General features: G+C 37.7%; 1 protein-coding gene across 1 annotated transcript; it reads right to left on the bottom strand.

Moving 5' to 3' along the window:
• Positions 1 to 8,074: 8,074 nt before the first annotated feature.
• Positions 8,075 to 8,950, bottom strand: LOC149195631 (uncharacterized). The gene has a single exon (XM_089407978.1). It carries the CDS (start codon positions 8,948 to 8,950, stop codon positions 8,075 to 8,077), a length of 876 nt encoding a protein of 291 aa, XP_089264104.1.
• Positions 8,951 to 24,730: the final 15,780 nt, after the last annotated feature.

Raw genomic sequence — 24,730 nt, forward strand, 5'->3', positions numbered from 1 at the left:
CTCTTTGGATGCAACGAATTCTCTGAAGAACACCTTTAGGTGCCAGGAGAATGGAGAGCATGTAATGCGGCACAGCCTGAAGGATGGATTTGGTGAGGACTAGACGACCTGCAAAGTTAAGGGCTCTGTGCGTCCAATGATGACATCTTTTCTCTAGGCTAGCAATAATTTTTTCCCAATGCAATTTTTGCCAGGGTTTGTCAGTCAGCGGAATGCCGAGGTATCTTGAAGGAAGATTGCATCTTTTGAAACCTAGGATGTTAGAGAGATTCTTCTGGACAACAAGGTGCGTATTGAAAAAGAAAATAGAAGATTTAGCTAGATTAAGCTCCATACCTGAGGCCATACTAAAGCAATTGAGTATATTTTTGAAGCCATGAGCTTCTTTAATCGAGGGCGTCCCATGCAGCATTGTGTCATCGACAAACTGTTGATGTGTAGTTGCAGGGCTTGAGGGGAAGGGTTGTAGTCCCTGAATAATTCCTTCCTCTTTTGCTCTGCTGATTATCCGGCTTAGCCCTTCCATTAGAATAACAAACAAAAAAGGAGAAAGGGGGTCTCCTTGTCGTAGACCTCGAGAGGGAGTAAATTGGGTTGTTGGAGCTCCATTAACCAGGATTGAAAATCTGGTAGATTTAACCAAGGTTAAGATCCATACCACCCATTGTTTTCCAAAGCCAAAGGCTTCAAGAATAGCCTCCAGATAGTTCCAGTTTACTTTATCATAAGCCTTTGATAGGTTCGACTGCATTAACATGCCTACTTTTTTTTGAGTTCGGAGAGTGTGAATCATCTCTTAAGCGAGTAAGATGTTATCCATTATCTGTCCCTTCTACATAACTTAATTGTTCTTCCGAAATGATTCCAGGAAGAATTGGTTTTAGTCTGTTGGCTATGACTTTAAAAATAAACAATGTAAATTTTGAAACGGGAACTATAAACTCAAAACGGGAACTCTGGCCAAAAAACCCCGAAAAAACATCAAAAATAATGCTAAAAACGAAAAGTGTTGATGCTGGAATAACACCTTTTCTTTTCCAAGTTAAATTTTCAACATGTTTTAAAAATGACGGTGAAAATCAATTTTTGGTGCAAAAATTGTCCAAAAAACGCCCTCAAAACGAAGTGTTGATGTTCAAATAACATTTTTTTTTTCTCAATGGTAAATTTTGTGCAAAAAACACCCTCAAAACGAAAAGTGTTGATGCTGGGATAACAATTTTTTTTTTCAAGGGTGAAATTTCAACATTTCAAAATAATAGCATAAAATATTTTATCATGGCCCCCAAAAACATTAAAATTTCAAAAAATAAAAATAAAAATAAAAATTAAAACAATGAAAAAACACAAAACAAAAAAATAAAAAATAAAAATAACAAAACATAAATAAAAATATATACTAAAAACAAAACATAAAATAAAAAACACAAAACAAAAAAAATCAAACATCAAAAATAAAATCAATCATAAAAATGTAAAATGTAAAAAAAGAAGAAAACAAAACAAAATTAACCTATAGAAAATAAGAATTAAAAAACTAGAAAAAAATTACAAATTATAAACAAATAAATAGTAAAAAAACATATCTAAAAAAAATTGGGGAAAAAAACAAATATGTAAACCATAAAAAAATTTGGGAAAAGAAGAAAAAACACATTTAAAAAACTATAAAATTAAGTAGGTAACAATAGAAAAATAAAAAAAAACATTAACAAAAAACTAAAAAAATTAAAATTAAAAACAAAAAAAAAAATGGAAAATTAACCAAAAATAAAAAATAAAAATTAGTGAAATTAAGATTAAAATGATGATTACTTAAAAAATAAATGTAAAAATACATATATATGAGACAAAATATAAATAATTTTTTTAAAAAAAAATTGTTTAATCATAAAAGAATTTGGGAAAAAAAATAAAAAAATAAAAAATTTATATATATAAATTTAAGTAAGTAAAAATATAAAGATTAAAAAAATCATTAACAAAAACTAGCAAAAAAAAAAAAAAAACAAACTAGATTAAACAAAAATAGAAAATTAATAAAAAAATAAAATTAAAAACTAGTAAAATTAATATTAAAAACATTTAGAAAAAACTAAAAAGACAAAAATAAGCTCAAATTATTAAAAAAAATAAAACTAAAAAAATATCGAAATTTAAAAAACATAGGTATTTTCCAATAAAAAAAATTAAAGAACATTTTCAACTTAAAAAAAATGTCTTTTTGATTTAAGAATAAATAAATAAATAATTTTTTTTATTAAATTTTCATTATTTATTTAAAAGCAAACAAAAAAAATTAAAGGTAATTTTTTTTTAAATGTAATTTTTTTTTTTTTTTAATTTGAAAGAAAAATTTCATTAATTAGTAGTAATAAAAATTATTAATTTTAATTTATTAAAAAAATTAATAAAAAAATCTATTAAAATATTTTAATCAAAATTAAATTTTAATTTTTTTTATAACTTTTGTTTTTAAACAATATGTTATTTATTTCAAAATATAAATCATAAAAAAAATTAATTTTTTTAAAACAAATTTTAATTTTTTAATTTAAAATTTAAAAAATTAATAATTTTTTTTTAAATTAATATATCAAAAAAATTAATTATAATTATGTGTGTTATAAAAAAATTAAAAACTATTATTAATTTTTTTTTTTTTTTTTTTTTTTTTTTAAAGAATTTTTTTAAAACATATTAAATTTTTTTAATGCATATTATTGTTTTATTTAAAAAATAAAATAAAAAACCCCGGATGCGGGTGACAGTTTGACATGCAGCAACGAGCCACATGACAGCCATGGGCTGCCACGTGATAGCCCTTCGTCCTTAAATGCTCATAGCCGCCGGTTCCCATCAACCTATGCGGACTCTGTGCTAACTTAATGGCGTTGGGGGAGAGTGCTGTTAGCATGCGGGAGGTTTTAATGGCGGGTCTTTTCATTGGTTTTGAGGGGCGGTTTAAGAAGGGAGGATGCCTGGAGACGGGAGATTATCATGGTTATAGGCTCAGGCAGAGGGATAATCCTCAATGCGCGGAGCAGAGGTTGGAATGCTGGGCAGCGAACCAGAATTTGGACGAGCTCCTCGCACTGGTACACAGCCTTTATAAGCTTATCTTTGTCAAGGGGCCGCTTCATCATCGGACGTCGTCTGGCGGGGAAGGGCAAAAACGTTTGCTGGTGGTCATTATGCGGGAGAGAATGCCTTGCCACAGAGGAACTTGGTGTGGAGAATCCTCTCGCCCTCCAGCTGCTGACACGCACCATCACTGTTGCTGTTGCTATTGTCACCGGCGGATGGGAGCCAATCCTATCCAACCCTGTCAATCTATGGAAGTCGGAGGCTCGAGCAGTGGGGAGCAAAAGCTACCTGCTTCTGGCTCTGTTATTTTTTCTTTGGGCAGGTCTGAGGACACTCCAGGCCTTAACGCCCACATCTCGGTGCTGTTCACTCGAACTGAGGAGGAGCATGCTGAAGACTCCTCTCTGGTCATGGCGGAGGAGAATGTTGTGCTTGACAAAGGCAAACTCCCCATGGAGGTGCCGTCTTCTGAGGAGGAAGGGTCGGCAACCAGTAAAGGGAAACTGCCTCAGGCGGAGTCAGAGAAAGAGGAAAGCAATTCGGACCGCTCTATGGCCTCAGCCCCGCCTCAAGTTATGGAGAAGGCGGATTCGGTGCATAACCTGGCAGCAATGGATGTGGAGTCGGAGGAATAACTTCGGAGGGTGGTTCTGTGTTTTGGTCTTCTGCACTCTTGTCGAGCTTCGGGGTAAGCATAAATGCGTTTTTTTCTGTGTCACACAGAGGACAGTGTGTATGTTATGTCTGGATCAGTTTGCGGTTTATACTATGGCAATGGGGACATACACTACTGTGGGGCGCAACTCCTGTGGGATTGCATGGTTCTTTTCTGTAAGTTCCAGTTTTTTTGTCTTAACGTTTCATAGTTGGATTGGGCCGGAGGTCAGTTTTGGTTCGCCCCTGCGTGGGTTGTTTTGTGAAAGTCTTAGTATTATGTTGCAACATCTTAAGGCCCAACAGGGCAGTTGTAATTGTTTGAAAATGCACCCATGTGCCGCAGTTAGCCTTGGGCTGCCAGACACCTTGCTTGTATAGTTTTTTATGTACATATTAATACAATAGTAGTTAAGTTTGCCGAGAAAAAAAAATAAAAAAAAATAAAAAAAATAACGGCCCCCGGCCGCGCCACCAGCGGGCGGCGGGAGGGCCGTGGGTCGATTCCGGCTGGTGGCGCGACCGGGGGCCCAAAGGCCTGCACGCAGCCCCTTGCACTCAATTGCAAAAATATAAAACTCAATCGGGCAGCTTTAAAGGCATTCTTGTTTTTATGTCTGTCCTCCAATTCGGGGCAAGAGCACGGCACCCGGCCCGCTAAGAAATTCGAGCAGGTAAGCCGCGGATCCCGTTTGCGAATCAGTCAAGACTTGGTTTCCTCCTCCTCCTCTTCCTCCGTCCCATGCGATCGATTCCCGGGGACTGAATTCTCCTCCTGCGTGGTCAGATGGACTCCGCGGGCCTGGGAAGATAATAAACATTCGTTTAGGATGGCAGAGAGCTCCTCGGACTGCCAAGGCAAATTGTCAACCAGGGGGGAGCCGATGGAGAGGTTCAAAATTACATTGTCCCATTCCCAGTCCCCAGTAGCTAAAGACGAATCCATGGGATTGTCTGACAGATCCGCCATTAATGCTCTTCTTTCTTCTTCTTCCCTTCTGCCGTCGATCACGCCAGGATTTCGAGCCTGAGATCTTTCTTCTTCTTTTCTACCGCTGATCACACCAGGGTTACAAATCTCAGATTCCTTCATGTCAACCACTCTGCCACATCCACCTATGTCAATGAGATTTTGTTCGGTTCGGTACCTTACATTGACTTCCTTAACTCTGACTAGTAATTTCTCAAGGAGATTCTATTGAACTCGTTAATTTAAAATTTATTGCTTTAGAAAGAGACGACGAAGAAATAGTCTGGCGTTTTTGGACCTTTCCATTTTCGAGGCGTGGGACGTACGAAACAATGATATCTGCAGTGGGCGGCTTCTGTTTTCCGTTTTTTCAATGTGACTTCTGTTGAATGTGATTTTTCAATGTGAATTGTTTTAGCAGGAATTATTTTATATTTTGTCATCACGTCACGACGTAACATCATACCCAACCATGATGCCCCGTTGTCGTGTTTAGGCCTCCAATCTCGGACATGAGAATTGATGCGCTACATGGTCAAACCTGGTTGTGAGACAGCTCGGCGGGTAACATCAATTATCTACCACCTGTCATTGTGTTCGCTTATAAATGGGTAGTTACTCCTCCCGCTAAGGCTTCATTTTTTTAATGATGTAAATACTTATAGGAAAATTCATTATAAACCCTATGCAATTTTTACGGTCGCCAAATATTTGGAGTACCTTCATATGATTTTATGTAAAAAAACCAATGTTTATTGATAAAATAGTTTAAAAATTACAGAATTAAAATATCCCCTATATCCTAATCATGTAAGGATATCGCCTGGTGTAATAAATGGTATTTTGCATCTTAAAGTCGTTGTCATGACGTACAGAAAATAGATGCTCTCGTTCGGAGAGAGAATAAATTATTTTCATTTCGATTAGGTGAGGCTCGAAACACCTGACTTCACAGTTATCCAAAGAAGCCATGCTTTCATCACTCAGAAGGTCTCTATCTAGTTATTGGTGGAACATGGAATTAATTTAGGTGAAGTAAAGCATTTCCAACTGATTAATTGTACAAAGTTCATTAATCTACATATGCGTGCAGGCCCTTGGGCCCTCGGCCACGCCACCAGTGGGTGGCGGGAGGGCCGTGGGTCGATTCCGGGAATCGACCCAAGGACCTCCCGCCGCCCGGTAGTGGCGCGGCTGGGGGCCGTTATTTTTTAAATAAAACAATAATATGCATTAAAAATTTGTAATATGTTTTAAAAAAATTCTTTTAATAAATAAAAAATAAAAAAAGTTTAATAAATTTTTTTTAATTTTTTTATAACACACATAATTATAATTAATTTTTTTATATATTAATTAAAAAAAATATTAATTTTTTAAATTTTAAATTAAAAAATTAAAATTTGTTTTAATTTTTTTTTTTTAATGATTTATATTTTGAAATAAATAACATAGTGTTTAAAAAAAAACATTATAATTTTTTTTTTTTTTTATAAAGATGGTTTAAAAAAAATGTAAATTTAATTTATTTATTTATTTTTTTTTTTTTTTTTTTAAAACATAAAATGTAGGTTTAATTTTTTTTTTTTGAAAATATAAAATGTAGTTTTAATAATTTGAATTTTTAAATTAAAAAATAATAATAATAAAAATTGTTTAAATTTTTTTTTTTTTTAAATAAAAGACAATATTGTTTAAAAAAAAAAATTATTTATTTATTTTTAAATAAAATGGGTATATTTAATAAAAGATAATTATATTTTTGTTTTTTCTAATAAAAAATAACCATTTTTTTGGGTTTATTTTTTTATAATTTAAATTTATTTTTGTTTTTTTAATATTAATTTTACTAGTTTTTTGATTTTTTTCCGTTAATTTTCTATTTTTTTTTTTTTTTTTTTTTTTAACTAGTTTGTTTTTTTTTTATTCCTAGTTTTTTCTAATATTTTTTTTAATTTCTCTATTTCTACTGATATATATATATATATTTTAATTTTGTTTCTTTTTTTTAAATTTTTTTTCGTTATTTTTCTATTTTTTTCTTTAAACTAGTTTCTTACTATTTTTTTTTTCCTAGTTTTTGTTAATATATATATATTTTTATTTCTCAATATTTACTTACTTAATTATATATATATATATATATTTTTATAATTTTGTTTTTTTTTTTTTTTTTTCCAAATTCTTTTATGGTTTATGATATAATTTTTTTTTAACATTTTTTATTTTTTGTTTTTGTTTTTTTTATATATGTTTTTATATTTGTTTTTTAGAGACAATTATTTCATGTGGATTGAAAATTTAATTAATGATGTATAAATATGTAGAATATCGAAAATGTAAAATATCGACCTTCTTCTTTAAATATGCAAATCAATAAAAGCTCCACTACAAAAATAAAAATAAAAATAAAAAAAAAACTAGAAAATATGAAGAAGAAGATCACTTCCAAAATTATTAAATTTACGAAATAATTATTTACATTTCATACATTAGAAAATTTAAAGTCAAAAAATAGGTCTTTTAAAAAAAGGGTTACGAAATAATTATTTACACTTCATACATTAGAAAATTTAAAGTCAAAAAATAGGTGTTTTAAAAAAAGGGTTTGATGTAGAATAACCATTTTTAAAAATTAGCATGAAAATCACTACCATTCTAAAACGCAATGTACATAAAAAAAATGAAAGTGCAAAAAACTATGCTCTAAAAAAACATGTGTGTTCTGCATCACCCATTTTCAAAATCGGGTCACTTTTTTGCTATCTCTACAAAACGGGTAACAGTATCAGTTCTCGTTTCAAAGTTTACATTGTTAATAATCTTGTACAATACATTGCACAGTGCAATTGGTCGAAACTTTGCCGGAGTATTGGCTTCCTCCTCCTTTGGAATAAGGGTTAGGAATGTCGAATTGAGGGATTTGAGGATGGAAGAGGATCGACGAGAATCCTCTACCACTTCCCAAACCTTTGACTTAATGATTTCCCAACACGCTTTATAGAAGTCAATGGTGAAGCCATCCGGCCCCGGTGCCTTACCATTTGGCATATCTTTCACAACCTCTTCTACTTCTTCCAAGGTGATTTCTCGATTTAAAGCCTTGTTTTGCTCCTCATTGATGAGCTTGGGGATAGCAGTTACTAGTTCATTGATAGCTTCCTCTCTGTCAATCTCAGGTTCCCTAGCAATCTGGCTGAAATGATTTATTAGAAGGCTCGAGATCTCCTGATGAGTCTGAACCACGGTTCCCTGCTCGTCTTTGATGCTTAATATTCTATTAGCCCCTCTATGATCAATGGCCGATTTATGGAAAAATTTAGTATTCTGTTCACCTTCCTTAAGCCATTGTATCCTGGACTTTTACTTCCATAACACTTCCTCCTGTTGGCATCTGGCCTGCCAGTCTTGCATTAGTTTTTGTTCTATATTCCTTAAATCTTGGTTAATATTTCCTTGAATCCAATCCTTGTGAATTAGTTCCATTTCTTCCTCTAGTTTCTTTTTCTCTTTAAATATGTTACCAAAGAATTCCTGATTCCATGCTTTTAGTTTAGCTTGTAGAATGAACATTTTTGTTCCTCTTATGCCTAACGGTTCATTCCACCATTGTTCAATTTTCAAAATGATCTCCAGATGACTGAGCCAAAACTTTTCAAATCTAAATGGCTTATTCCTAGGTGTGCCTTGGATAGCCGCCGTCATTGTTATGGGCCAATGGTCTGAACCTCCACTCGGCATTATGTCCGACTCTACAGTGATCCCTTCCAAGAGAATGGTTTCTGTTACTAAGAATCTGTCCAGTCGAGAGGCTATTTGCCTATCACCTCCTCTTTTGTTGTTCCACGTAAAGGCTCCACTCTTGGGGAGGACATCTACCAGCTTGGCCGAGTTAATGAAGTCTTTGAAAGCTTCAATATCCCTGTTCAACACTCTCACACCTCCTTTCTTTTCCGTGAGCGCAGTGATCATGTTAAAATCTCCTCCGAAGATAGCTTTTGCCTGAGGATATCTTAGCTGCAAATTGGATAGAGTGCTAAGCCATAGTAATTTGGCCTCTAGTTTCTGAGGTCCATAGACATTTGTGCATAAATATGTTTCTGGATTCCCTACTATTTGGACTTCTATTGAAATATGAGATCTGGCTGCTTCAAAAGAAACTAGCTGTATCACCTGTGGATTCCAAAGAATGGCCATACCCCCTTCCCATCCACTACTTGTTGTTTCTAGGTGGTCCATTCGTTTACTCAGTTTTTACTAATGTTGGCCATTGTTTGGCTGGAACATTTAGTTTCTTGCAGAAATACTATGTCTGGTTGTTCCTTTTGGACTTTCTTCTTTAATAAACGCTGTATTTTAAGGCTATTTAGCCCTCTAACATTCCATGAAAGTACTTTCATAATGAAAACAAATTAGGAGGTTCATGTGAACGCCTCAAGGGCTTTCATCTTACTTGAATTTAGGAGCATTTGTCCCAGTTCTTGTAACGCCTCATTGGTAGTCCTTCTTCCTCTTTTTTGCTGGTGCTTTGAGTTGGTGGAGGTTTGATGCAGTGCCTGCATTCTTATCCCTAGCCCTTTTGTTGTTCCCAAGCTCTTTCTCTGCAAATCCAGCTTTGCTTGTTGTCTTTCTATGAATAAGTTGTTAATTCTGTTTACCTCCTCTTCTGAAATGTGTTCCACTCCTTTCTTTTTCCAGTCTTCTACCATGTTTGGTAGATCCATACCTTCTTGTTCGAGCATGTCACTTAATTCCATATCCTCAAGCCCTATTTCGCTGGTTAACATCTCTGAATCTTCTTCTAAACCTTCTGTTGGACCCTGAGTGTGTGGTGTGTTGCTTGTTGGCTTAGAAATTGGTTCTTTTGTTCCTGTTGTGGCTTTGGATTGACCTTCTTTCAATATCTCACTCTCTGTATTGTTGTTCTCTGACTCCGTCTCTGATTCTAACACCTCAAAAGCATTGCTTGTGTTTATGAGGGAAGTGCTTGCCTTGTTTAGTCGTTTTTTGTTTGCTCTTTGTCTTGCATTCGATTGCACAAAGGCTTCCTTATTCTTATCTCCTTTGTTCTCCTTGGTATTCTCCGCCATTTTGTTCATTGGGCATTCTCTGATCAAATGACCATGCTCATGACACTTCCTGCAGCGGAATGGGATCTGTTCATAGTCTATAGCTTGAAAATACACTTCGTCTCTATATTCCAACCATAGGCCCTCATGAAGTGCTCCCGAGACATCCATTTCCACACAGATTCTAGCACAGGAGGTATATCTTTTTTGTAGTGTCGCTTTTGAGGCTTTAATGAAGGTTCCTAGTTTCTTGCCGATCTGTTCCAGTGCTGCATGTCCCCAATAATCTATTGGTAGGGAGAATAAGCGAATCCAGACCGGTACCTGTTTAAAGGTTTCCTATTCTGGCGTGAAGTTGGGTTTCCATGGTCTCATGTAGAGACCTGCTGAGGCAAAGAAATATGGTCCTCCATCAAATATTCGATCCTTGTCTTATAAATTGGAAAAAACCACTGTAAAGAATCCTTTGGCCCCTAAGTGTAGCCTTACATCTCCTTTTGGTTTCCATTGTTGCTTTATCCACATGCATAATGCTCGTTCTGTTGGCCAGAAGCCCATGAACCTGCAGATAACTGCATGTTTTGCCATGTGGTCACGGTACACCTGAAGTTTCAGATAAAAAATTATTACCCTTAGGGTATCAGTGGCTTTGGGCTTGCATGGTCCTTGGTTTTCTTTCTTCTTGGCTGCTGACGTTGTTCCTTCCTGTCCTGCCTTGGCTTGGTTTGGATCCTCGTTTTCTTTTGATTGTGCCTCCTCCGGCTCATTTCCTTGTGTAACCTGTGCTAGGACCGGGTTTGTACTCTCTCTGTTTGTTGTACTATTGCTTCCTATGATTCCTTTCTGTTTCTTGGTGTTTATACTCTCATTGTTTCTCTTTCCTTTGTTGGTCGCATCTTCCTTGCCTAACTTCTCAGAGCCTAATATTTGCACTCCTTCCGGTGCAGTTTTCTCTTTGTGCATTATTACCTGTTTATATGATGGGGTCCCTATGGACCCCGCTTTTTCCATTTGCAGGGTCAGAATCTGCCCTCTTCTGCGAAGCTCTACCGCTCTGGCTCTGTCTTCCTCCAGAGTTTGTACTCAGGCTGCAGTTTGAATAGTTTTCCTTCAAACCTTAGTTTTTTCTCTGTCGTGCTCTCCTCCGTCCAAATCCACTTATAAATCATCATAATCGCTTTAGTATATTGCATTATCAGGTGATCTACAGTGGGAATTTCTACATATTTCTTGGAAAAAATAATTGAATTTTAAATAAAAAATGAGAAGCAAAAATAGAAGTTAAAAAGTTCTTTCGTTCCTCGATGGGGATGACAAATGGATGAATGGCGACATAGGACAAGGACAATAATCCCACTACCACATGCCATTAATGTTTCTAAGGCGTGTTGGGAATGCCTCATCTAGTGTGTGCTTGGAGAAGGTTATGGAGAGGTTCTTGTGTTTAACGGTGTTGGCTTGGTCACGAGGCTCATTTGTGGGTTGTGGGAGATGAGGGAAAAGACTGTGGTGGGTGTAATTTCTCTAGGTGTGCGGGGTGGCTTACTTCTCAAGCCATTCATTGCTCCTTGTTTACAAATTGTTAAGCGTGGTTATGATTGCGGGTAGTTTAGTGCTTTGTTGGCTTTGGTGTTGGTTCAGAGTGTAGCTACTTGGGACCTTGGGACGCTATGGCTGGAAGTGGTAAGTGGAAATTTAGTGCAGTTTGAGTCTGCCGCAACTTTCATTGTGTGGGACGACTGCAACCTGGTTTTTGGGACACCTAAAATGTTGGCATTATGATTCTGGTATGGCTCTATGTTACAGGTGTTGTACTTGATGGCAACTCTCTTAAGTGGCAATGCTATGTTCAGGCTCTCAAAATATGTTGGAAAATAAGAGGTACGCAGGTACACCGTACAAAAGCTGCGGACCTGCAGGAATATCATAGATAAAGTGCGTTCATACCTGCAGGTTACCCGTTCATGAGGTGCGGACCCCCAGTTCACTCACTTCAAGGTAGAGAAGCACGCTCACGTGGGGTTTCTTATGTTTGGCCCGTGGTATTTAGCCCGCCGTTTTTGATTCTATGGTTTTGGCCCGTGGTATAGGATCTAATTTAGCCCCGGTTTGGATCCCTTGTATTGGTTATTGATGGTTTTGTCCCATGGTGTGAATAAGGGCTTGACTATAAATAGGGAAGAAGATCACTTGGCTAATGTATCTTTTGCAAATTGAATATCCTAAGATCTGAAATATTGGGTTATCGGTTTAAAAGCTTGATCTATATAAAAGTGAAGTTGAAAGTGAATCTATGAAGTGTGATCTCTCGGGCGCATGATCAGATCTGGGCATCTGACTATCTGTGGCACACTGGTGGATTGCCAATTTGGCCCTAATCAGAGGTACGCAGGTAATTAACGGTGCAAGTGCGGGGGTACGCACAACAGAAGAAGGCGCAGTGCGTGGGTACGCACAACAGAAGGCGCAGTGCGTGGGTATGCAGTGCGATAGAAGGTTCAGGTGCGGAGGCACAGTAAAGATACGCGGCGCGACAGAAGCCGCAAGTGCGGAGCTACAGTAGAGGTACGCGACGCGATAGAAGCCGCAGGTGCGGAGCTACAGTATATGTACGCGACGCGACAGAAGGTGCAGGTGCGTAGATACGCAGTACAGCAAAAGGCTCTCTGCGGGTATACGCAGGGGAGCAGAAGGTGAAGTGCGGAGCCACGCAGGCCAGATAAAAAAAACTGCGGATCTGTCTTAAAAACATTTGTTGATTATCTTTTATCTATTGCTGCAGAGTTCTGGGTTTATATTTCTGGTACTGTCTTTCTGTTTACAACATTCTGAGAAGTTGGGTGACTCTTGGTTGATTATATAAGGAGTTTGGGTAATTTGCATGTACTTGATGATTATTTGATATTCTTGGATCCAGTTTGAAAATTTATGAAAAGTGGTCCTTGAAAGAAAAGAAGTAGGGGGTTGTAGCTCCCTTCCAGGAGAGACTGGAAAACGAGAGAGAGTTGTAGCTCTATGCAGGTTGCAGCCTGCGTACTGGTAAAGGACTGTACTAGTACAAAACCATTGTAAAAGGAGTTTCTAATTTGAAAGAAGATAGAGACATATTGCAGCAGGTGGTTTTCACCCACATTAGGTTTCCACCTTATATCTGGTGTTCTTTGGTGTGACTATCTGTTTTTCTTGTTCATGCTCATTATTTTATGGTACTGACATGCACAAATAATTCCAAGTATAAATAAGGAAGATTTATTAAAATAACTTGATAATACTGATTCACCCCCCCCTCTCAGTATTATTTCCAACAATTGGTATCGGAGCAGGTCCTTCAGAGAAGCTTGATCGCTTGAAGGAAGATCACTCATCATGAGCAACTACGAGAGGGAAGCATCAATCAGGCCACCAATTTTTGATGGGACAAACTTCAATTATTGGAAGGTAAGAGTTACTGCCTATCTTCAATCTCTTGGTACAGAAGTTTGAGATATCATAGATATAGGCTACACTTTTCCTTCAGCTACTCCTACAGATTCGGCCGAAAAGAAGAAATATGAAACAAATGCTAAAGCAGTCAATACTCTGCTAGGATGCTTATCTCAAACAGAATTCGTGAAGGTTATGCAATGTAAATCCGCAAAAGAAATATGGGACAAGATTGTCTTGAGCTACGAAGGAGATGAACAGGTAAAGCGTGCTAAACTTCAAACCCTCAGGATTCAGTATGAGAATCTCAGAATGTATAATGATGAAAGTGTGGCTAACTATTTCCTTCGGGTAGACGAGATTGTTAATTGCATGAAAAACTTGGGTGAAGAAATAAAAGAGGCTATTGTGGTTGAAAAAGTTCTAAGATCATTGTCCCCCAAGTTTGAATCTAAAGTGTCTGCAATAGAAGAAAAGGAAAACCCACGAACTCTTACTATGTCTCAGCTACACGGAATCCTAACTGCTTATGAAATGAGAAAGGGAGGTCCATCAGACAGAAGAGAAGCTGCTTTCAAGGCTTCAGGCAAAGGAGACTACTATGAAGCAAGTCACGTGCCAGAAGAAGAAGAAGAAGAATCAAATTTTGTCAGAAATCTTCAACGGGGTACTGGACGGTTCAAAGGTAAGTTACCTTTTAAATGCTTTGCTTGTGGAAGAGTAGGTAATTATGCTGTGAAATGTCCTCATAAGGATAAGATTGACAAAGGAAAGGAACCTGCTAGATGGAACAAGAAACAAAATGCAAATAAGAAAAGCTACTACACTCATGAAGATAGTGATGGTCTATCAAATAGTGATGAAGATGAACGAGGTAATGACTATAAACTTTTAATGGCATTTGAAGATGATGATTACATGGATGCTATAGATGTGGATAGCTTTCATGAAGAAATTTCTAGACTCAAGACATGTATAGAAGAAAAGAATATGATCATTGATACTCTACAATTTCAAATTGATGAAAAAGAAAAATATCTTGAAAAGTTAGAAGGTGAAATTGTTGGTCTTAGAAAAGATATTGAGAAAACAAAGGCTATTAGTCTTAAGTTTGTCAAAGGATTTGAAACTCTGGATGAGATCATCAATGTACAGCGTTCTCCACTAAACAAGACAAGTCTGGGGTATAATGGAGAAACTTCTCAAGCATCCACCTCAAAGAGTTATCTTGATGCAGCAAGAAGGAATGCGCAAAAGCACAATGGAGATCACCAGGTAAAGCAGGGACGAATTACATCAAGAACAAACAAAGACTATCAGGTAAACCAGGGGCAATCCGTCTTAAGGATGAACAAAAGCTACAACCAGCCACAGGTAAAATCCTCTCAATTTGCTTCAAGAATGAATGACAATAGAAATTACAATCATTTGGCCGGAAGATTTGATAACCGCAGAAGTTTCTTCAATGGACAATGCTTCTCTTGCCATAACTTTGGTCACAAAGCAGCTCAATGTGTTGCATATAAAACAATCATGACTAGAGAAGCTCAAAAACAAAGAAGTATGACCGGGATTACAAAAAGGACCTATAACAACTTTTCGGCTCTTGAAAATGAAGTTGAATGTTCCATTTACAATAACTTTGGTCATGAAGATTCTGAATGCAGGAGCAGGTTTCAGCAGACAAAGGAACAAGCCTCAAGCACCAAAACATGGAGAATAAAGGAACCACAAACATAAAGATGTGGGATAGCATTTTATGCAGAGGGATAGGAAAATCTATGGTACATTGATAGTGGATGTTCGAAGCATATGATAGGTGATAAAGAAAAACTTGAATCATATTCTGCTTTAGAAAAAGGAAAGAAAGTTTCTTTTGGTAATGATACTCCTGCAGCTATAAAAGGAAAATGCACTGCTCAGTTAAAAGAAAAGGTCAAAGCTGGAAATGTTTTGTATGTTGATGGATTGAAGCATAATCATCTGAGTGTCAGCCAGATGTGTGATCAAGGAACCGAGGTGATATTTAGATCAAATGGATGTCTTGTTCGTGATCTTGATACAGGTAAAACAGTGATCAAAGGTGAAAGAACTCCAAATAATCTATACATATTTGAAGAAGGACAACAACAATGCTATCTAAGCAAGGATGATGAACATTGGTTATGGCACCGGAGGTTGGGGCATCTAAGCTTTTCACAAATAAGGAAAGCATGCAAATATCAGGCAGTTCGCGGTCTTCCAGATATCAAAATTCCAGACAACACCATATGCAAATCATGTCAGTTTGGAAAGCAAACCAGAACTAACTTTCTGGAGAAGGAAGGATCAGCTAGCATGCCTCTTGAGCTAGTACATACAGATGTATGTGGTCCATTCAGGAAAAGGACACCTCAAGGAGAAGAATACTTGATATTATTCATTGACGATTTCTCCAGGTTTTTCTGGTTAGGACTTATGAAGCACAAAGATGAAGCATTCGAAAAATTCAAATCCTTTAAAGCCTTGGTTGAAAATGAATCAGGATACAAAATTAAGTGCCTCAGATCCGACAGAGGTGGGGAGTTTACCTCAAATGAATTTTTCGATTTCTGTGAAGAACATGGGATAAGAAGAGAATTCTCTACAGCTAGAACTCCTCAGCAAAATGGAGTGGTGGAAAGAATGAACAGAACAGTCCAAAAAATGGCTCGTGCTATGCTTGATGAGTCTGGAACTCCCGCAACTTTCTGGGGTGAAGCTGCATATGCTGCGGTTGTTATTCTCAACAAAACAAATGTCCGGGTGAACAGCACTCAAACCCCTCATGAGCTCTGGTATGGTGAGACTCCTTCGGTAAAGCACTTCAAAATCTTTGGGAGCAAATGCTATATTAAGAATACTGATGAGCAACTTGGCAAACTTGAACCTAGAGCAGATGAAGGCATTCTTCTTGGTTATTCTCCACACAGCAAAGCATACAAGTGTTACAATAAAAGACTTGGAAGAATTGTTGACAACATTGATGTAGTGGTTGATGAGAAGGGATACATTCCTAGGCAAGTAAATCATGAAGATATCGAAGAAGATGATGAAGACTACCCTCAAATACAGAATGATGAAGAAGAAGAACCTCAAGAAGAACCAGCGGAGCAGATAAGGATAGAAGAGAAGACTCCATCCAGATATGTTCAGAAGAATCATCTAGAATCTCAGATTTTGGGGCAGAAAGGAGCAGGTGTACAAACAAGAAGGACAATTGCAGAAGCTTCAAGCTATTTGGCATTACTCTCTTCCACTGAACCACAAAATGTGAAAGAGGCATGCAAAGATGAATGTTGGGTCAAAGCAATGGATGAAGAACTTGAGCAGATCGAAAAGAACAACACTTGGGAGTTAGTTCCTAGACCAAAGGATAAGAATGTTATAGGGACAAAATGGGTCTTCAAAAATAAATTGAATGAAAATGGAGAAGTAATTAGAAACAAGGCCAGACTTGTTTGTAAAGGGTATGCGCAGCAAGAAGGAATAGATTTTGAAGAAACTTTCTCTCCTGTTGCAAGACTTGAGGCCATCCGAATGTTCCTTGCTCTCTCAAGCTTTCAAAACTTCAAAGTATTTCAAATGGACGTGAAATCAGCCTTTCTGAATGGAGACTTGGAAGAAGAAGTATACATTGAGCAGCCAGATGGTTTCATTCTTGGAAATGATCCAAATCTTGTATGCAGATTGAAAAAGGCTCTCTATGGTCTCAAACAAGCTCCAAGGGCTTGGTACTATCGTTTGGACAAATATCTTCATCAACAAGGTTTTTCAAAAGGATCAACAGATAGCAATATTTATATAAAAATTGAAAACGACAAATTGCTAATACTTGTTGTGTATGTAGATGACATTATTTTTGGCAGCAATGAAGAAGCTATGAGTCAAAGATTTTCCTTGGTAATGCAGAAAGAATTCGAAATTTCCTTGCTGGGAGAACTGACATATTTTCTTGGTTTGCAAATCCAACAAAAAGAAGGAGGGATCTTTTTGTCTCAAACCAAGTATCTCAAGCAGATTTTGAAGAAATATGGCATGGAAGATGCAAAACCAGTATGTACACCCATGGTCACAGGATGTAGCCTCAGTGTAAATGATGAATCAGCAGCAGTGCATCAACCAACCTACAGATCTATGATTGGAAGTCTACTTTATTTGACAGGTACCCGACCAGACATAATGCATGCAATAGGAATAGTTGGAAGATTTCAGGCAAATCCAAAGGAAACTCATCTTCAGGTAGTAAAGAGAATCTTAAAATATCTTCAAGGAACTCAAAACTATGGCTTATGGTATCCTAGAGATACAGATCTCACACTTCATGCTTATACAGATGCAGATTGGGCCGGAAGCGTGGATGACAGGAAGAGCACAAGTGGTGGTGCATTCTTTATGGGTTCCAGATTAGTATCTTGGTTCAGCAAGAAACAGAGTTCGATTGCCTTGTCTACAGCTGAAGCGGAATATGTTGCTGCTGCATCTTGCTGCACTCAACTCCTTTGGATGATGCAGACCTTGCAGGATTTTCAAATCACTTGTATACCACCCATCTCCATCTTATGTGATAATACAAGTGCAATCAGCATTTCAAAGAACCCAGTCATGCATTCAAAGACCAAGCACATACCGATCAAGTATCATTTTCTCCGGGAACAAGTACTTGAACGAAAGGTCAAGTTGGAGTATGTTCCTTCTAAGGAACAAGTTGCTGATATACTCACCAAACCATTGCCCAGGGAGACCTTTGAATACCTCAGGCAAAAGCTGGGGGTTGTTGATGCATCATCTTGTTGTTGAATCTCTTCTGATGGTTGGTTGTACGCAAGGCTCATCTGGGGTATATGCGTACAGGTGCTGGGTTGCGGATTGATCGAAGATCGAATGGCACAGGTTCAGGGGGAGCATATAATGCATTGTTGGCATTATGGAGGAAGTACAGAAGGAGATCATGGATGCTGGTCTGAATATTGCTGCAATATGTCTCTATCTCTTTCATGGTCACTTATGGTGTTTGGTGGATTATGGTTCTTCTTTGCAGATCTGGTTTATAGTCAGGGGAGCATGTTCTTAGGGGGAGCATAACCCTTTGCCCTTGATGTCAAAGGGGGAGAATGACGTTGAAGATCTTGAAGTTGCCATCAAGTCCAAAGGGGGAGATTGTTGGCATTATGATTCTGGTATGGCTCTATGTTACAGGTGTTGTACTTGATGGCAACTCTCTTAAGTGGCAATGCTCTGTTCAGGCTCTCAAAATATGTTGGAAAATAAGAGGTACGCAGGTACACCGTACAAAAGCTGCGGACCCGCAGGAATATCATAGATAAAGTGCGTACATACCTGCAGGTTACCCGTTCATGAGGTGCGGACCCCCAGTTCACTCACTTCAAGGCAGAGAAGCGCGCTCACGTGGGGTTTCTTATGTTTGGCCCGTGGTATTTAGCCCGCCGTTCTTGATTCTATGGTTTTGGCCCGTGGTATAGGATCTAATTTAGCCCCGGTTTGGATCCCTTGTATTGGTTATTGATGGTTTTGTCCCATGGTGTGAATAAGGGCTTGACTATAAATAGGGAAGGAGATCACTTGGCTAATGTATCTTTTGCAAATTGAATATCCTAAGATCTGGAATATTGGGTTATCGGTTTAAAAGCTTGATCTATATAAAAGTGAAGTTGAAAGTGAATCTATGAAGTGTGATCTCTCGGGCGCATGATCAGATCTGGGCATTTGACTATCTGTGGCACACTGGTGGACTGCCAATTTGGCCCTAATCCGAGGTACGCAGGTAATTAACGGTGCAAGTGCAGGGGTACGCACAGCAGAAGAAGGCGCAGTGCGTGGGTACGCACAGCAGAAGAAGGCGCAGTGCGTGGGTATGCAGTGCGATAGAAGGTTCAGGTGCGGAGGCACAGTAAAGATACGCGGCGCAACAGAAGCCGCAAGTGCGGAGCTACAGTAGAGGTACGCGGTGCGATAGAAGCCGCAGGTGCGGAGCTACAATATATGTACGCAGCGTGACAGAAGGTGCAAGTGCGTAGATACGCAGTGCAGCAGAAGGCTCTCTACGGGTATACGCAGGGGAGCAGAAGGTGAAGTGCGGAGCCACGCAGGCCAGATAAAAAAAATTTGCGGATCTGTCTTAAAAACATTTGCTGATTATCTTTTATCTATTGCTGCAGAGTTCTGGGTTTATATTTCTGGTACTGTCGTTCTGTTTACATCATTCTAAGAAGTTGGGTGACTCTTGGTTGATTATATAAGGAGTTTGGGTAATTTGCATGTACTTGATGATTATTTGATATTCTTGGATCCAGTTTGAAAATTTATGAAAAGTGGTCCTTGAAAGAAAAGAAGTAGGGGGTTGTAGCTCCCTTCCAGGAGAGACTGGAAAACGAGAGAGAGTTGTAGCTCTCTGCAGGTTGCAGCCTGCGTACTGGTAAAGGATTGCACCAGTACAAAACCATTGTAAAAGGAGTTTCTAATTTGAAATAAGATAGAGACATATTGCAGCAGGTGGTTTTCACCCACATTGGGTTTCCACCTTATATCTAGTGTTCTTTGGTGTGACTATCTGTTTTTCTTGTTCATGCTCATTATTTTATGGTACTGACATGCAAAAATAATTCAAAGTATAAATAAGGAAGATTTATTAAAAGAACTTGATAATACTGATTCACCCCCCCCTCTCAGTATTATTTCCAACATAAAATTGCTACTATACAGGTAAATTTTTATGGTTGCCCCTTTGATGATTTTCTTGCATGGAGATATTAGCTAGTTGATTTTGTTACCCTTAGTGGTGTTCGCCTACATATTCTGGTAGTCACCCTGAGTTTATTGTGCATGTGAGGATTCTTTGTTGTGGGCGGGCAAGTGACCTGGGGTGGTGGATATGGGTCGTTGGAGCTCGATAGTTCTCAGTGCGTAAGGTGGTCGAGCAGGGGTTGTGTTTAGGGTAAAGGTGGTTCAAGGATCAGTTAGAAATTACGAGTTGCAAGTCTAAGGGATGGACTTGTCGAGACGTTGTCCTATGGTGGCTTGGCGTGAGGCCCCGACAATTCTGGTAAAGTGGGGCAAGTGGAGGGCGATGTAATGCCAAAGGGGTCATGCCCATAAGGGTGTTGGCCCTCGAGGTATGGGAACGATGCATCTAATGGATCAAAGGGATATTAGGGAGGAGGTGGACCAACAACATGTTAACTCTCCAGGCATAGTGGACCTCCCCCCCCCCGCCCCCTCATTTGACTCTATTGAAGTTGAGTTGCGTCGGGTCACACTGTTAGTAGAGAAATTAGCTTGGGATCGACAAGATTGCCAGATTGAGTTCATATCCTTTACGAATGATTTGTAGCATAACCAATGGCACATGATGGATATGTTGGTTTCACTCTTGCACGAGCAGGAGCGGGTTCAAGATAGGCATGACCACTTGGAAGGAGGGTTGACACATATGGAAGTGCACGTGCATGAGGCCTTTCACCAACCTCTATCACCTGGAAATGTGTCAAATGCGCATAATCCAGGTAACGCTGATAGTTAGTGATGTTGGTCGGTTGTTTTTGGGTTTTGGGATTATTTTGGTTACTGCGGGCAATATGCATGAAGTCAACTAGTTTTCTTTTACTGTTGTCTCTCTATTTTTGCCATTACCTCCTAACCAACAAGTCTAGTAAGACTGAGGTTGGAGGCATTTTGATTATAAGATTATCACGATGTAATTGTTGGAAAATCAAGAATCTTTTATATTATGTTTGAATTTCCTTTCTTGACATTTACTTGTGATGTCAGTTGGCCTTTCATTACTTTTATTTCTTGTTCATCAAGCAATTACCAAAAATAATGAAGATCACAAAGAGAGAAGGTACATAGGATATAGGCTCCAAGCTAGGGCAAAACCCCTCCAAGGAGAAACCCATAAAGAATACTTCTCTTCTTATAGAATCTATTCAAAATGAGACTTCCAAGACCCAATACATGACACAAATTCTTCTTTGACCTAGAAAGTCCTAGAAGCATGAAAAACATGCTTTGACCTAGACTTGAGCATGAAACCCATGCTTTTATAAATAAAATTTTCTTTTCTTTTTAAAATAAATATACAATGTCACGTTTACAAAGGTCATTATGAAGACCGAAACTAGTTATATTCTTCAACACTCTTTCTTGACTAGGGAGGTATTCATAATCCCATCATGAAGTACAAGGAATATCAAACTTTAAGTATTCTCATAAGAAAAGTGAGAATTATAAGCCATCTTTAAACATCTATACTACAACCAGCATTGTTAACAAGGCCTTAACTTAACAAGCTCAACTTAGATGAGAGCATCATGCTTGGAGGCTTTACATGAGATACCACTCTACCTCTAAAGGCACATACCCCATCCAGATGTTCATCAGGTATGTCCTTTTAGGACTATTCTCATCTTGGATTGCCAATCCTCAAAGAATATCAGTCCTCTTCGACTACTCTTATCTCGGATGCCCTATCTAATCCTCAAAGAGTATCAGTCTATAGGTTCACTTCTATCTTGGATTTTATAATCCCCAAGAAGTTCCAATCTCAGATGCTTATCCAATCCTTTGGACCCCATTCTTTCCTTATGGCCTTCACTAATACTTACGACTATTAGTTGTGGTGTAGTGCATGACACATAAAGAGAAAAATGTATTGTCCATCATCCCTCCCTCTCAACTAGGGAAGAGAAATCCACCAAACCAAACTTACTTCTTAAATATTCAAGCTTCTTGTTTAGTAATTCTTTTGTCATAATATCAACTACATATTCATTTGTAGGAATATAGTGTAGCTTCACTACCCCATCTCGTACCAAACTTTTGATGTAGTGGTACTTATTATTTATATGCTTTGTCCTAGCATGAAACATCGGGCCTCTGTCAACTTTATGCAACTTCTGTTGTCACAATGTATACATGTAGGGCTTAGTGGTCCTTCAAATAAATCTGATAGCAACTTATTGATCCAAACAACTTCGCTGGAAACTTCACTTGTAGCAACACACTCGGCTTCAACACTACTCAAAGCAACAATATCTTGCTTCTTACTCATCCATGAGATCATGGAAGATCCCAAACTAAAGCATCCACATGTAGTGCTTCTTCCATTTGTCTCGATGCCACTCCAATCAGAATTTGTATATCCTATGAGTTTAATTTCATCGCCAACATATCAAAGGCAGTGATGTATTGTCCCATGTAGATATCTTAGGATGTGTTTGGTTGTTATCCAATGGCCATGTCTTGGCTCCATTTGAAATTGATTGAGGACATTTACTACAAAACAAATGCCAGGTCTAGAATTTACCAGATACATCAAGGATCCACCGGACTAGAATTTGAACTCCTCAACTTCTTTATATTAGTAATCATAAAAGTTATCACTGACTTGCTATCCATCATGATTACTAATATAAAGAAGTTGGGTTTGATTAACACATGATATGGAATGTTTGTGCATGATGATGAAGTCCTAGATGTATGATTTGACATGTTTTTCGGTGGTCATGAATCCTAGGGTTTGGAACTAAGCCCTAGTTGAAGTTTGTTTCTCTAAGATGATAATATTTGTGCATTCTAGGGTTTTGGAGTTAAACCTTAGTATAATTAAAATCTTTGATATATGATGGCAAGGTGATAATTTGATATTTGTGTAAGTTTGTTGAAATATGAGTTTTAGTTTTCATTAATGTTTGATTAAGAAAATCTAGGGTTTGCAACAAACCCTAGTGGAAGCTAGTCATGTTGTTGACTGAGTTGTGATTAGTTTTGATTGGTAAATCTCATGTATGAAATCTAGGGTTTGTATGAAACCCTAGTGGGAAGTCTAACATAGGAATTATGAAATTTGTTAGATACTTTGTAGATATATATTTGTTTGAATTGTTTCTAGGGTTTTTTATATGTTGTAGTAGGGTATGTCATACCTTTGGAAGTAAAATTGAAACCCTAGATGTAATGAAATTTGTTATGATAAAGTCTCTAGAAAGATGTTGAAGAGTATTTGTCTCTTGTTTGTAATTTTGGGCATTTGATATATATAAAGTTGAATGCTTTTGTGATTTTGATATGGTTAACTTCATGCTTCTATAGATTTGGTTGTACTTGCTATCTAAGTTGTGAAGGTACATGATCTTCAAGATAGTGAAGATGTTGGTAAAGAAAAGTTGATGTGATAAGCATGATGTGAATGGTGATGGTAATTATAACTCTGATGAGAAGGATGGAAGCCACGAAAGATTCTTCGATGTTGTAAAGAAGAAGTAGAACTCCCTAAGTTAAGAGGGAACCTGGATGAAATCTCCCTAGGTTAAGAGGGAGCTTGAATGAAAGAAATCTCCCTAGATTGAGAAGGAGCATGGATGAAAGAAATCTCCTTAGGATAAGAGGATGGTTGAGAATAGTCGTTGTACATGAATGATTAGATCCTCTCTGATTAAGGGGGAGTGACAGATATGGTTCTCTACTTCATGTGTCATGCACTAGGCCAGGACTAACAACCGTAAGTTTTAGTGAAGGCCATCAGTAAGAGAAGAAAATTTGAGAATGTATTTTGAAAGGCTACTAAGATAAGAAAATCCGGATTGATTTATGAAATATGTTGTTGCATGAGAAGTAGGAAAGGAAGTTGCATGGTTGAGGAATATTCTGTCAAGATTCATTGGGAAAGCTCTAAGTCCTACTATGGAAAGTTGAGAAGCAACATCAAGTTGTCTAGAAGACCTAGAGGTTTGTATCTGATTATGTACATTTGAAAGCGTATTACTGATTGGGTTGTGTTTATACAGGTAAATATATCGAAGTTTTGATAGCATGCTGGTTATCGATCAGTTTGATTGGGAGAGATTTGTTGAGGCTTTGTAAGTGAAGTATTGCCTGGGAGGACATCTGGCCTACACTTTGTGTTGATGTCTAGGTCCCAAAGTAGGGAGGGTGGCATTGGTCGTAGAGCTTCAACCTTGGATACGTGCTTAGGTCCCAGGGTTGGTGGTTAACAAGTAAGCCTAATGGTACCTAGAGAGGCTAAAAGCTTGAGTCCACCTTAGTCCCACTTGGATCGATTTCATGGTCAGGAATCTAGTCTGTGGCATTACGGTGCCTAAATTGTTGAGAGACTAATGGATAGATTGCCCTGGTCAAGAATCTAGTCCATGGCATTACGATGCCTAAACTCTTCATTGTTCATAAAGTATGAGATCTTCCATTATATTTGTATATTATGAATACCTCCCTAGTTAAGAGGGAGTGTTGAGGAATGTAACTAGGTCCAGTCTTCATAAATGTATTTAAGTCATTATGTAATGTGTTGTAGCATTTTTGGTTTTGATAAGTTAGAATAAATTAGTCCACAAAATGAAAATATCTTTCAAAAAAATGTCAACCTAGGATATGGACAAAAAGAATATTGAATAAAAATGTTAGGAAATATTTTGATAAATATGTCCATATCAAAGAAAATATTAGAATAGATGCCCTAAAAAATGAAGGCAGA

This window comes from Pinus tabuliformis, chromosome 2_2 (assembly GCF_031772625.1).
Source record: "Pinus tabuliformis cultivar Carrire ecotype Pingquan chromosome 2_2, CPIR1, whole genome shotgun sequence".
NCBI classification, from domain to species: Eukaryota; Viridiplantae; Streptophyta; class Pinopsida; order Pinales; family Pinaceae; genus Pinus; species Pinus tabuliformis.

Excerpts from the sequence above, each read along its gene's own strand:
- LOC149195631 (XM_089407978.1), bottom strand. The coding sequence starts at position 8,950 with ATGGACCACCTAGAAACAACAAGTAGTGGATGGGAAGGGGGTATGGCC.